This window comes from Danio rerio, chromosome 25, assembly GCF_052040795.2.
Source record: "Danio rerio strain M-AB ecotype USA chromosome 25, GRCz13ab, whole genome shotgun sequence".
Lineage (NCBI taxonomy): Eukaryota > Metazoa > Chordata > Actinopteri > Cypriniformes > Danionidae > Danio > Danio rerio.
This window is the reverse complement of record NC_141045.1, coordinates 15,932,961-15,947,591: the sequence shown is the minus strand read 5'-3', so window position 1 is coordinate 15,947,591 and position 14,631 is coordinate 15,932,961. Positions and strand designations below refer to the sequence as shown.

The window sequence follows — 14,631 nt, the reverse complement described above, 5'->3', positions numbered from 1 at the left end:
TGAATCTATTTGTTGTCCCATATTTTTTACATCCCAACGTTGACAGATTGTTAATTAATAAATAGCTATATTGCTATCTGTTAGTTTTAACGTCAGCTAATGTTATGGAAGGGTATAGATGTTATGGAAAATAGTAATGCAACTACACCCATCATTACTTCCTCAAGCAAGTGTGTAAATAGAAGATCTATTTAGCAATAACGTTAATTGCATTGGCATATTTAACTGACAATTTCCTAGGTTGTAGTAGTCGATCAAAAAGCTATTTAGTTTCTTATGACTATATGTACACTAGCAGAAGAATTTACTGAGATGTGACAGGGCGACACCTGAAATCTTGCCTTGGGTGCCAAATTGGTTAGGGCCGGGCCTGCAACTAGACATGGGCAGGTATAAGCTTCTGATGGTATGATAACCTTGTATAGAAATATCACGGTTTCACAGTATTGTGATTACTGCTCTAAAATATGTTCTTTTTAAATGTTTGGTTTAAAAAAAAACTTATTTGCCCCCATTTAAAAACAAAAGATCTTATTTTGAAAAACATTTAACGTATTTTGGAACAGTAAAAATGTCAGGCTAAATTAATAATTCTAATTAATTATTGACTTCTGCTCTCTTTATTAGTTTATAAAACACAGATTTGGCCAGGCAATGGCGCAGTAGGTAGTGCTGTCGCCTCACAGCAAGAAGGTCACTGGGTCGCTGGTTCGAACCTCGGCTCAGTTGGCATTTCTGTGTGGAATTTGCATGCTCTCCTTGCCTTTGCGTGGGTTTCTTCCGGGTGCTCCGATTTCCCCCACAGTCCAAAGACATGCGGTACAGGTGAAGTGGGTAGGCTAAATTGTCCGTAGTGTATCAGTGTGTGTGTGAATGTGTGTGTGGATGTTTCCCAGAGATGGGTTGAGGCTGGAAGGGCATCTGCTGCGTAAAAACTTGCTGGATAAGTTGGCGGTTCATTCCGCTGTGGTGACCCCGAATTAATAAAGGGACTAAGACGACAAGAAAATGAATGAATGAAAACACAGATTTCTTTAAAATGTAAACCTGCATTTTTGGATGTTTTCTGCTAAAGATACTGTTGTCAAAAAATAAAAAATAAAAAAAAATAAACAAGTAAAAAACCTTGCATGGTTTAGAAACGGTATAGCAGAAAATTTTACCGGTTTTAAAACCTTGATTTTTCCAAACCGCGGTATACCTTGAAAACGGTTATCATCCCATGCCTTAGTACAACTGGTGTGTGCTTTTGCAAATCAATTAGAAAATAATGGTCTTAGTAGCAGAAAACAGGTAGGTTCGTGTATCATATAGAGAATATTCAGTAGATAAATATTAAAATCAGAGGAGAGAGATGAGAAGCATCAGACCGGTATATTTCCTTGTCAACCGCATAATTTTGTTAATTCAAATCAGAGGAGTCAACTTATATTCATTAGCAGCCCTTCAAGAGTCTAATGCTATTCAGGTACGGCTTGTTATTGCACATTAAGCTTGTTACAATTTTAACAAGCTTCTCAAATCCAACATCTGTACAAAAATCAGTGCATTTCATCATTTAACTTCACAAAATGCCCAGAGTTCTCTCAACTTATGCATTAATTTTGGACCCCTAACTTGTGGTGGTGAATCTACACCTTGCAAGACATGCTTTCCTGTTGCTAATAATTTCATAAAAATCACCCTTGGTAAAAAGTGACAAGGACGTGTCCCAGTTGCCCATACCCTAAATGACACCTACACTACTTAGACTGGCCATCATCAAGTAATTAGCGCTATCAGCTTCACACTGATCTGACTTCACCCAGGGATAAAACCCTCACACTTCATATCTAGTATCCATACGGCTGCAGATAAACAGCTGTGCATATCTTCACCGATCATTCATTCACGAGCACATCATAACCACCACAGATGATTATGAAGCTCTGATACAGTTTCTATGGCAGCGAGAATGAAACGCCCCCTTTATCTATTGTTGCCTGGCTTTTTAAACACTCACCCCAGATGAACTCGGGTCACATGACTTACGTCTGCCTTTCCTAAGAGGATTAGAGAGCCTTTGATTTTCAAAAGCCAAACCACCATCTAGCACAACCAGCTTACACGTTAATCAAACCAATCACAGCTGCTAGCTGGAATATACGCGATACGTATCGGTGTGGATATTCAAGTAGGATTACCACCCTGTTATCAGGATAGCTATGCAACATCATGCCTCGCTTCTATTAGACGACCTGGTTTGTTATACAAAGGTATATCGGATGTTTGTCTGGTTTGACATCGAGAGTAATCAAGTCAAGGTCAATGTGTCGACCTTCATGAAAGTAAAATAAATGGACGGAAAACAGGCTCGTCTTCTACCTCGGGCCAGACGAGAGTCAAGCCTGACCGAGCACTTTGTAGGGCAGAAGAATGAAGCCGTGTAAATGACCTCCTTGATGGCTGAGGCCCAGGGTCGTGGAGGTCAGAGCGGCTGCTGGGAGTGTGCGTTTGGAGGGGCACACCGGGGTCGGGTCTCGCGTTTTGATCCCGGTTTCCAACAAAGCACCAGGATGTGTTGGGACAAAAAGCACTTCCTGCAGGAGAGGCTGGGAAAACTGTGAGCAAAGCGCACCCCCCGCCAAGACCACCCATCGCAGATGTCTGCTTTTCCCACTTCTTAACAAAATTAGCATGCTAATTCTGGCGGGCTGAAACACCTCCTGATATTTTATACAGACTGTGTAGCTTTGTGTTTGGTCATTATGTCCTATAAATTGCATATAAATCAGAAGTATGGTCATAAGGCATAAGTGGTTGTTTAAATGGTGGGTTTAATTCCGTAGTCTTGCGTGTATGTATTTACATACATGACAGAAATCAAAATCAAAAACAATATTCAACAACCTGACTGGACATTTTAGAAACAAGTAATTTGTTTTTAACAATTTAAATAAATAGGTGTAATGTATACAATTAAAGCCAAAATTACACATTTTTTATTTTTCAAAAATTTCCCAATTTATATTTGACAGAGCAAGGAATTTGACACAATATTTCCTATAATTTTTTTGAGAAAGTCTTATTTGTTTTATTTCAGATAAAATAAAAGCAGTTTTTAATTTTTTTAAAAACATTTTATGCTCAATATTATTAGCCCTTTTAGGCAATTTTTTTAGTATTGTCTACAGAACAAACCATCATTATACTGTAGCTATGTTTTCATTAACTTACTTTTATGTGATTAAGGGAAACATATAAGATGTGCATACATTTTTAAAATGCACCTAAAAACATGTCAAACGTACATAACTGCATAAAACAAACTTTTTATTCAATAAGAAAAAATGCGCATAAACTACGATAGAAACACTTTTACCGAACAAATTCCAGTATGCACATTGAAGTCGATGCGATATTGTTGTAAGAGATCATGTGATGATAAAAATGTATTTGAACAGACAATCCAGCATGGCTGACTGCATTGTAAAACATCTAAAATGCTGTTTTGGTCATTCTAAAATTCTTTAAACATTTTAGTGTTAGTGTTAGTAAACTATTAATTACCTCCAGAATTGTTAAGCACGTCTGCTCTGCGTCTCACACCTCCAAAAGCCACTACACGTTTATGGCATGTCGTCATTTTCTCCTAAGTTGCAAGTAATTTATTGAATAAAGAAAAGATTTAAACAGCTTCTACTACAGCAGCAAATTAACTTTTTACGATTAATATTTGGCGCCATTTAATCAGGAAGGACTATTTTGATCTCTTTGACTCATTGGATGGAAACACTGCTTTATTCACATGTCTTTTATGATATTCCAGTTTTGCACATACATTTTATCTGCACTTTTGGATGGAAACATAGCTAATGACGTGTCTAATCACCCTAACTTGTCTAATTAAGCCTTTAAATCCCACTTTAACCTTTTCATGCATACAATCACACTGGTGTGATCAACCTTGGCTGTTCCCTGAAGCGCGAACATCCTTGGCTGTATTCCATCTAGACTTCACCATGCTGTAGGAGAGGGTGAAGTCTAAATATAATACAGCTGAGGCTTCTCACGTCAATATAGCATAGTTTTAGTGACAATGTGCAACAAATAATATTTTTACATTACAGTAAGGGTTGAGTTTAGGGTTGAAGTAGGGGTAGACACTAATAAAATAAAATTAATGTGTAATTTATTAAATAATTTAATTACTACTTAGCGAAGCAGTGGTCCAGTAGGTAGTGCTGTCGCCTCACAGCAAGAAGGCCTCTGGTTCAAACCTTGGCTGGGTCAGTTGGTGTTTTTGTGTGAAGTTTGCATGTTCTCCCTGCGTTCGCGTGGGTTTCCCCAGGGTGCTCTGGTTTCCCCTACAGTCCAAAGACATGCGGTACAGGTGGATTGTGTAGGCTAAATTGTCCGTAGTGTATGAGTGTGAATGAGTGTGTATGGATATTTCCCAGTGATGGGTTGCAGCTGGAAGGGCATCCGCTGCGTAAACATATGCTGGATAAGTTCCGCTGTGGCAACCCCAGAATAATAAAGGGACTAAGCCAAATAGAGAATGAATGAATAAATACTATACGTTAATTTACGATCACAGCTGTATCCTTTCTAGTACCAACGGTGGCACCCATTACCAGTCACATAACAAATAATATGGCTATTATTAAGCCATTTAAAAAAAATATATATATATATGTATATTCTATTACATATTTGAAAATTGGAGTATCAGAAATTTCACAATAATATTAAAACATTTGTCAATTTTTACAGAATAGGGCTAAAAATAACAAAATACGATATCTACATAGATCATTGGGGCTGGTGGGTCACATGGTATACTTAACATGTTGCCACTTTAGAACGCCATGGATTCCAAGAAATGATGACAAAAAAATAAAATAAAATCTCGCAGGAGGATCAGTTGGAGTATTTAAAACTTGCGTATAAAGTTTAATAAAATATATACTTTGATAATAAAATGTAACATTAAAGACAACAGTTTACCTAAAACAAAGCGATGACTAAAATCCAGCACATTTAGCAACAGTCATCAACTTCAATTGACGCTTTAGCATGGTCTCCAAGCGATAAGCTGCTTCTAGTAGCTGTTGACCAGTGTGTCACATTGCTACAAATCTTTCCGTGCCAAACACTGCTAGGCATCCATTCACACCTGAAATCTAACACACCCACGCTGGCGTCCCGTGGGAGTGAGGGGTAGCCCAGTGGGTGAGGGGTTAACCGAGATAATGCTATGCTTATCAGACGAGCCCTTTGCATGAAAGATGCCAATGTGTGATGATGGCTGTGTGTGGGGAATGAGAAACAGAGAAAGATAGATGGATTGGAAGAGAGAGAGAGTGAATGTGTGTGTGTGTGTGTGTGTGTGTGTGTGTGTGTGTAACAGTATCTGTAGTGAGTGAGAACATGTCTCATGTCCCGCGGAGCAGAGTACAACAGTGTCTAACATGACCCAGGTCAACAGAGGTCTCTCTGTCCTGAAACTGAAAAGTCTTTTATATTTTTATCATTTATTTATTCATTTACTACCCAAAAATAGGGTATTGTAAATAAAGTTTGATTTAAAATCCATTTCATCCATACTGGAACTTTAATGGCATTAACTAGAAACACTCAATCAATGAAGTAAAAAAAAATTATAAAATAAACTAAAGAAATATGAAGAAAATAAACACTTTTGCCATCATATGGTTTATCGGTATCCTTTGAATTTTACATTTCGACTTTTCGCTGTCTAGAATACTATAAAAAGTATGATTTCGTCTGTGATATAAAGCTGTTAAAAAATATGTTGGGTCAAAAAAAAAAGTTAATTCTAGGGATGCTACGATCGATCAGATAAAACAAAAATCGGTATCGGCCCCCAATCACAATTGAAGACTCGATCGGTACTTGATGATCTGGCCATTCTCATGAACCAATCTCACGAACCAATCACAAGTGTTAGTTTACAACTCAGGTTTTACATCCACAGTGCTACAACACGTGAGCAATGATTCCAAATTGCACTGTCAGTCATTTTTCTTACCACTTTCTTCTTTTTGTTTTATGTATTTTTTTTAAAGCTGCTTCTAACTATTACATGTACATCCTTAATTTATTCTCCTACAATGAGTTTCACAATGAGTACTCAGTATCAGCTGCAAAAATCCTGATCCGATCGTCCCTAGTTTTTTCCAAAAGTTGACTGATGTTATAAATTGTCTCCAGTCTGTAAAAAAGCTCCTATACATGTAAAACTATTATAGTAATACATTGTTTTCATCTAAATATTTTTGTTAAGCTGTACAGCCAGACCAAACTGCTTCCAAATTTTAGGTTTAATCATTATTATCGTGGGAAGTTTTGTTTTCGATATTCCTGACACATTTTACCACTATATCACACATTCAATATGATTTCACCTATCCCTAAAGCAAAAAATTTCTGTGAAAAATTATACAAGAGACTTAGGTCCAATCCCAATTCTATTTTTGTAGCAGTTTTTATTTTAGACGAACACGAACGCAGTTATGAATGTATTAAAACATATGCTTGTTTGTTGTAAAGATTTGTGATAATGACAAAAAATACTATTTTGTGCATTTCTTTACTTTTGTGTGCAGCCGTGCTGTTGTTGTAGTACTCTGGGAAATTTTCTTACCCCTTGGTTTCAAAATCTGTTTCAAAGGCTTTCTAGCCCTTCCCCTAAGCCCTACACCTTCAAGTTGAAGAAAATTGGGACACCCCTACCCCTTACGAGAACACGCAAAATGAGGGGTAGGGGTAAGGGGGAGGGCTAAAGGCTGATTTATACTTCTTCGTCAAGGGCAAGCGTATGCTCCGGAGCAGCCTGCGTGTGGACGCATAGCCCTTGCATGGCCATCACGCACTTTTTAAAAAAAATGTAACTGAATGCCACAACGACAAGTAGTGCAAGCACTGTGATTGGTCAGCTTGGTAGCGCTGACAAGTGTGGGTGGGTCAGAGAGCCGCACGAACCCGTTGAAGCGAGTGTTTACAAGTGTAGGATCCCGTGACGGAGGTCCAAATAGAAAGTTTTGTTTTGTGTTTACCTTATGATTAAAGTTGTTGCACATCCCCGGTTCTTGCCTCAAAATGAGTGAGTTTGAGCTACTTCTACATTAAAGTAGCATTCAGAAAAAACTAAACACAAGTGAAAAAATTCAACACAGAGGAAAATAAAAAAATACTGTCAGTTAGATTTTAGGAAGTGTTATTGCAGAGCAACAATCAGCATGCAAAAGTATAAATGTACGACAATGCGCAAGGCATGTGCCGTGGGTCATACCAATCACTCGACACAGAAGTATAAACCAGGCTTAAGGGGTAGAATTGGGATTGGGCCTTAAACCTTATTTGATTCCATTTAATCAAACAGTAACTTAATGTGGGTGAATTGGCCATCTGTTACCTGACTAACGCACTTAACATGTGTTGCATATGGTTAGTACATACACTGAGTGCAGACTGTGATTTATGGAGCTTTTATTAATCCTAATGCAGCTACTGATTCTACATCAGCCTTCAGAAAAGCAAACAGAAACTGTCGACTAACACTGTTATCAGAAAATATAGTTTACTCTTTCTGAACAAGTATCATGTCTAATGATCTCAAGTCTAATTTATTTATTTATAATATACATTATCATCTATAGTTCAGTCTACAGAAACCAAGCCTGATTTTAATAGCCATTGAATATCCTATTCAAATGCTCGATAACCCACAAAATATTCATGCATGACAAATGTAGCAATGACAACAAGGATTTAGAAATGCTTACCAGGGAGCCCCGTATATCCTGAATCCTTTAATGGTGACCTCAGAGTCCTGTAAGTACACACAGTTTGTGAGGAGGGACTGAACGTCGTCAAAATCCTCAGACCTCAGTTTGGACACTGAGGGGAAACGGTAGTAATCCTGCTTTATGAGTTCCGCCATAAAATCTTTATCGAAGGTAAGTTCGTGATTTCCAGCGATGACAACTTTGTACTCGTAGGGAAGGCCGCCTGTAAGGGAAGACGCGTAATGAGAATGACAGACATTGGAAGCAGATGTATAAAAACGCTTATGCTTGTGGATATTCATAGGGAGTGACATGTTAGGCATTCTTTAGTGACCTACTATATTGTAAAAAGCCTTTAGTTGACTTTACATTAAAAAAGATAGTAAACTCATTGCCTAATAATTATTTAATAAACTTAATAAAAGTTGAATGCCTCATTTTCACTGAGCGGTACAGTTTGGTTCGGTATGATACTGGTACCAATGGTACTCTTTTAGGAGAGCATGGTGTAAGTGAAAGTTTCAGTCAATGTTATTCTCGCCTGAGGAAATGTCAAAGTAAAGCTATACGGGTCGTTCACACATATTCTAAAAAGATGCTTTATCCAAATATATAGTCCTACTTGTATATAAATGTTAATAACTAAACTTTCTTTAAATATTTTTGATTATAGCAGCAGATCAATGATAATCCAAAATAGTACTTAATCTGCCATTAAGGTTAACATCTTGATAAAAAGTAATTCCATCATTCCGAGTTCATAGTAGTCCAAAAGGCAGTGATAATAGTTAAACATGGCACTTTGTTCATGTTTTTGGTTGCTAAAAGAATAATTCGCTCCCTTGTTTTTCACACTTTACTCTGGCGTTTGTCCATTTCTGAAAAGATGCGAGAAGCACTTTAATAATCATGTGCATGTTACTATCATCATCAGCTCAAGTTCGCTATTTCAAATATAGACACATGGCGAGCATGCAAACAAGCTCTCTGGAGAAAGTTAAAACACTCACGTTTTTAGATGACCTCAAACAACAACAGGACACACACAGATTCTGTTCTTCCTAGCTTTGTGGCTGTTCATCATTATTTGTTCATCATAAAATAATTATTTGAGCTTGAGTCGACCATGGCTTGTTATTATATGTATACATTATTACGATGTAATGTCTTGGCTGTGTATTTAAAAATGGAGCTTTATTTGTTTTCATTCTCCTGACGTTTCTCTTTATACCAATAGTTTAGTTGCGTTTCTAGCTCAGCCTTTTGCTACCCTTTTGTTGTCTTGGGTATCCTTTGGAAAGGGTACCCAAAAAGTGGTATGGAACGGTTCGTTTTTTGGTACCTTTTGACAGTGGAACCTGCATAAAAGCGTACTGAACCATAATGTACCACTCAGTGGAAACAGGCCAAAATATATTATTAAAGTTAAGTGAATAGACTTACTGACTTCAAGTAAAATCGACTTGTTGCTTTTAAGGCAAAAGGTTTACTCAATTTTTTTAAAGTAACTAATCACTTTTGAAGGTGTATGTAAAAGTGAATTAAAGTTACAGATTATCTAATGTAATGACTTTATTTATTGGCTGCCATCCGTAGGAGGAAGCATGACTTTGATTTCCCCAGATAAACTATGTTTTTGACCTCAGCAACCTTAAAGAACCTTGATTTCATCAAAGTGGATTGCTGCAGAGGCCAACAAACCAGACCGAAGGGCACCTAGTAAAGCCAACAGATGGGCATTTTTCAATTTCCAAACTGACCTCCTTCACCTTTAATAAAAGCAAAAGCCTTCTTACCAGCTAGAAATGCTGTTCATATTGCAGATTAACAACAGTTTTTGCACTGAGACGCCAAAATATATAACACTGATATGCTTGTCTTAAAATAGGTCACTTAGGGACCTATAATTCCTATGTTTTTTTAATCTAAAATTATATAACCATTAAAACAGAATGCAGAAAATGAATGGACAAAAAATTAGAATGAGGGAAGATAAAAATAAAAAACATCTAAAGAGAGGGGGAAAATTCACTGCCCAAATTGCCCTGAATTGAACTGGACAAAATTATTGCATAAAACAACAACAAATGGAATGAATGAATGAAACTATGAATTAACTATTGAAAAAAACACACACACACACAGTTATGGTAGATGTGACTTAAAGACCATCACTGTTGACCTTTTGTTTGACAGCAGGGGAAGTGTTTGTCAGCACAGGTGAAAGGACTGTTTTGCGCACTTACCTAACCAGTCATTAAACTTCTTCACTTCAGACGGCAGGCCGAGCTCAGTAAAGTCTCCCGTGTGAAGCAACACATCGCCGAAAGGCATCTGGATTCCATCTGTCCTAGAGTGTGTGTCTGAGACGCAGACAAAACGCGTATGACCCACAGACTTCGGTGCATCGTAAGGAAGCGGCTCTACCCTATGAATGTAAAGAGCATGTTTGTTCAGAAGAAATGCGTTTACTATATGTAAACATTACTTTTAAATGCAGGTTAACTATGTTTCTATATAATAACTCCAACTGTTAAAAACTATTAGTTACAAGTTAATTAGTTAAAGTTACTAGCAACTAATCAAACTACGGTAACCAGATTACAATTACTCAAATGACTGTAATTGAGTAGTTTTTCTCAGGAATTGTAATTTACCAAGTAGTTTTAAAAATGTGTACTTTTATTTTCCCTTGAGTTTTAGTGCAGTATCAGTGCAGTATCAGTACTTTTACTACATCTTTTACTACAGCAAACTGAAATCAAATGTTTAAATTAAATGTTGTAAATGAATTATATCTTTTTGTAAATGTACATACTGTCACAACAAATAGGGTACAAAGCAAAAGACATCAGCTTGCAAACTAAGTCAAAGACTGGTTCAGCATTACTATTGTATGGAGTTGAACTCAATTGTTTTATAAAGTGTATGATTTTATTATAATAGGTTAGTTAAAATAATATACATTTTCCAAAAATTTAAATGCATTAGTACATACTGTTGAAGTATTTTTTCTATTTATTTTTACATTTTATGAAATAAATTAGGAAATTACCTATCTCAACCTTAATGTAATACAGACTGTGATGCTTACTTTCGGCTCACAGCTCTCAATCAAGCATGGATTTTTGCCCTTTATAACAAAAAGTTTGGCACCCCTGTATATTACTGATGAGAAGATGAAGGATGTTTACTGTATAGTGATGGAAATCGGCAAATGGCCTTAAACGATCACTAAATGCACTACAGAATGTTATGTTTTCACACACATGCACAAACTCCATGTAAACACATCCGCCTTTCACAGCGTAAAACTCAATACTCACTACTCTTGAGTATTTTTCAAAGGTCTACTTTATACTCATACTTTGAGTAATATTTACAACAGATTCTTTGCTTGCACCAGATTTTTGGGCAAGTAACGGTACTTTTACTTGAGTATGATTTTTCAGTACTCTCTCCACCACTGATGGTATCTAATAACCTTATCTTTTCTGAATTTGATTGTAATGCAATAATATGCACCTTTTGTAAAACTGCTTTGAAACCATAATTATTGTGAAAACCGCTATACAGTACAAATAAACTTGAGTTGAATTTTATTAGGTGAAATGGTAAAAGAAAATTCTGTAACCTTGGCAAGAATTAAATAAATAAGCATTTGTTTGTCTATAGAATATAAGGCTTTCATTGTATGGGGAAATAAAACGGTCAAAAAATCTTAACTCAGATTTGCATTGAAATGCAGGCATGAATTTAACATGTAAAACTGAGCATCCTGTTTTTGAACTTAATATATATGAATCATGCTACAGTCTACCAGTTTTACAGCATTTATTATATTGATAAAACTGCTAATTTGCTTTAGTGCACTTTGCATCAGCTCACATATTAGAATTTAACGACAAACAGCCATTTCTTCCACACTTAAGCTAAAAGCAATTCAATGGCACATGCATACTGGTCGATCCCTTTTGCTTGTGCTGATGGGCCTTTAATTGCATGGTACCATTGAATCAGCAAATGCTCGGCTAATAAGGTTGGTCCATTCTTTAGTATCTGCACCGGGCCTCATTATGCCATCATCAGCATCAGTCAATAATCAGGTTTCTTTAGAGGTGAGCTCTGACCCTGAGGTCAAAGAGCTATTGTTATAGAGCTAATCAACTCAACTAACCTTTGACCCCGCTCTGGTTAATAAGTACAAGAACACGAGGCGCATCTTTCACTGTTTTAGCTATAACATGTGTATTGTGATCACAATGAAATGTGGGCACAGATGCTTTAATGCTAAATAGTGCGGTCACATGATTACACACCCAAAGTAGTTTTCCATTTAAATGTGTGTGTGTGTGTGTGTGTGTGTATTTATTATGTATGCATGCGTATTTGAGAAAATGTTTATTTATAATATATATAGTGTATAAACACATTAAATAAAAATAAAGATGTATTTTTTGTAGATTTTTGTATTATATGTGTGTGTGCATTTATACATAGGTCACACACATTGTGTTAATTTATTTTGGATGTTATTATGATGATTATTTGTGTCACAGCACTGAAAAAGATCATATTTTGTGGAAAATGAACTGTATGTTAATTTTACAGTGTCAGTTGTGGATTGTTTAGAGATTAAAAACGGCAGATCGTTTGCACTGGTTTCAGACTAAAAGCCATAAAGGAAATTAAGAACTAATAAATAGCCAGTCCGAAACGAGCCTGGATTCATCTCAGACATCAGAGCATTATTAAACTCTGCTATGCCCCCCTAAAAATCTCATTAAAATGGTTAATCTGCAAACAATATTAAGTTAAAAGGTCAATTTAATTCATTACGACAGAAGTGAAGCCGCAGGAGTCTCCGATCACCTGGCGGGCAAGATGAGACAAAAGATGCCAGATGTCGTCGCTGTCAGCATTCTGTCGTGCCCTCAATCAATCAATTAAATCAATGTTTCAGTTACAGGAACACTGACTGTACACAGACACTCACATGTGGACGTGAGGGGGTTGGAAGCGGCTTTGGTTGATGTTGTAGTGGGTGAAGGCTTGGGTCGGGTTGGAGCTGTACTCATCCACGGAGATGGTGACCTTCCCCTGGGAGGATATTCTGCGCGCCATGGCACCTCTGGTTGGGGCATGAGCAGGTCACAGAGGAACAGGGGAGATCCGGTGAGCAAGCATCCTTTAGTCCCGAGGCTTGAATCTGAGTCACCACCTACACAGACACCAAGCTGCAATGTTAAAGGGACAGTTCAGCCAAAAATTAAGATTTTCTGCTAATTTGCTCAACCTCAGGCCATTGAGGATTTTTTTTTAAAGTAGAATGTTAAAGAAGGGTTTTGCCAAAATTATGTTCTGTGGTGATTCATAATTCAAGACAATTGCTAATTGGAGGGTCAAAAAAACATATACAGGGTAAACAGAATTAATACTTGATGATACACTGTAGTCTTATGAAGTGAAACTATTGTTTACTGTTCATAAACAAAGTTCAGCTTCTTCTAGGGCTGCACAATATATCGTTTGAGCAACGATATTGCAATGTGTGCATCCGCAATAGTCACATCACATGATTAGATTGATTAAAATTATAAATATATTATTCATTTTAAATAATTTACACAATGACCATGTTATTTTATGTTTGATTCAGTACCTCCTGTTGGACTCAGAAAACCACAGAGTGCTGTTTATTTCACTTTTATCTTGCTCTGTGTATTTATATATTTTGTCGTTTATTATCATTTATGCAAACGCACTACATAGAAAAAGACTTGATTATCCCGATCAATCTAAATTAATGAAATCTTACCAAATAGAGCTATCAAATGCATCTGGTAAAATAAAATTCATATCGCAATATATATATTGCAGAAAAACTAAATAATGCAATGTCAAATTTTTTCAATATCATGCAGCCCTTGTTTCTTCCATAGACCAATTAGTTCACTTTATTAAAGCCACATGTGTTAATAAATTCTTTAAAATGCTGTTAGTTGTTGAATTGTCTCATTGATTTAGCTGATGAAGAAAACCTGAGACATTTTAGGAGACGTAAAGTTGCATAAATTTTCATTTGTATTTTATAATTATTCATTGCAATGATACAAATCCGAATTCAATTAAACAACAAGGTAATGATCGAGTGAGAATGTATAAATATTCAGCAATCACAGTATAGTTGTTTTTACTATAAATGTTCATATCTGTTATAAATTATAATAATTTATATATACTTGAAAAGCATAATTGAGCTCAATAATAAAAAACACCAAAGTGGGCATGTTGATGTAAAAATATGAGATGGCTGGCAAAAAATAACACACACAAAACTTTTAGTTCACTCACAAGGAAAAGTTTAGCATGAAAATGCAAAAATATTACAATATCTTTTCCTTTTTCATATCCTTTTTCTCAATCAACATGTCCTTTTATTTCCCCTAGACAAGTGTGTAAATCTTTATTTTTTTATACCAACACAAGTTAGAGGTTTATCAGTTCATACTTTTATATGGACAACATAAAACATTTGATAGATGGCCAGAATTTACAGAGTCTCTGAAAATATTGCTTGGAAAAACAAAGAACTGCTAAGAAATAATGTATATAACAGACAACTTAAAGATAGTTAAAATATGTTGCACAGAGGCTAAATGTATTAGCCAACTAATTTATGGAATCAACGGTAATGAATTCAGATCAAGTCAATAATAAAATCTTAAATTCTCTATAGACAAGTTTATTTAAATAGCACATTTTATACACGGTGACAATTCAAATTGCTTTACATAAACAGAAATAAAATAGACAAGTGTATAAGAAAATAAAAAAA

General features: G+C 36.0%; 1 protein-coding gene and 1 long non-coding RNA gene across 3 annotated transcripts in view; one reads left to right on the top strand and one right to left on the bottom strand.

Moving 5' to 3' along the window:
* LOC137489337 (uncharacterized) overlaps positions 1-13,149 on the top strand; it is an 83,862-nt gene extending 70,713 nt beyond the window's left edge. The window contains exon 4 of the long non-coding RNA XR_015526363.1: positions 12,757-13,149. This is a non-coding gene — a long non-coding RNA (uncharacterized LOC137489337). The remainder of the gene's footprint in view (positions 1-12,756) is intronic.
* Positions 1-14,631, bottom strand: part of mpped2 (metallophosphoesterase domain containing 2b) — a 44,181-nt gene that overhangs the window by 28,359 nt on the left and 1,191 nt on the right. The window contains exons 2-4 of one of the 2 annotated variants that reach the window (NM_200042.2): positions 12,790-13,014; positions 10,040-10,221; positions 7,791-8,016 (exon numbers count right to left, since the gene is read on the bottom strand). In NM_200042.2, the coding sequence (NP_956336.1) occupies positions 7,791-8,016; positions 10,040-10,221; positions 12,790-12,917 (536 nt within the window). In that variant the 5' untranslated portion in view covers positions 12,918-13,014. Of the gene's footprint in view, positions 1-7,790; positions 8,017-10,039; positions 10,222-12,789; positions 13,031-14,631 lie in introns of both variants that reach the window. The other variant, XM_087310458.1, reaches the window with a different exon arrangement.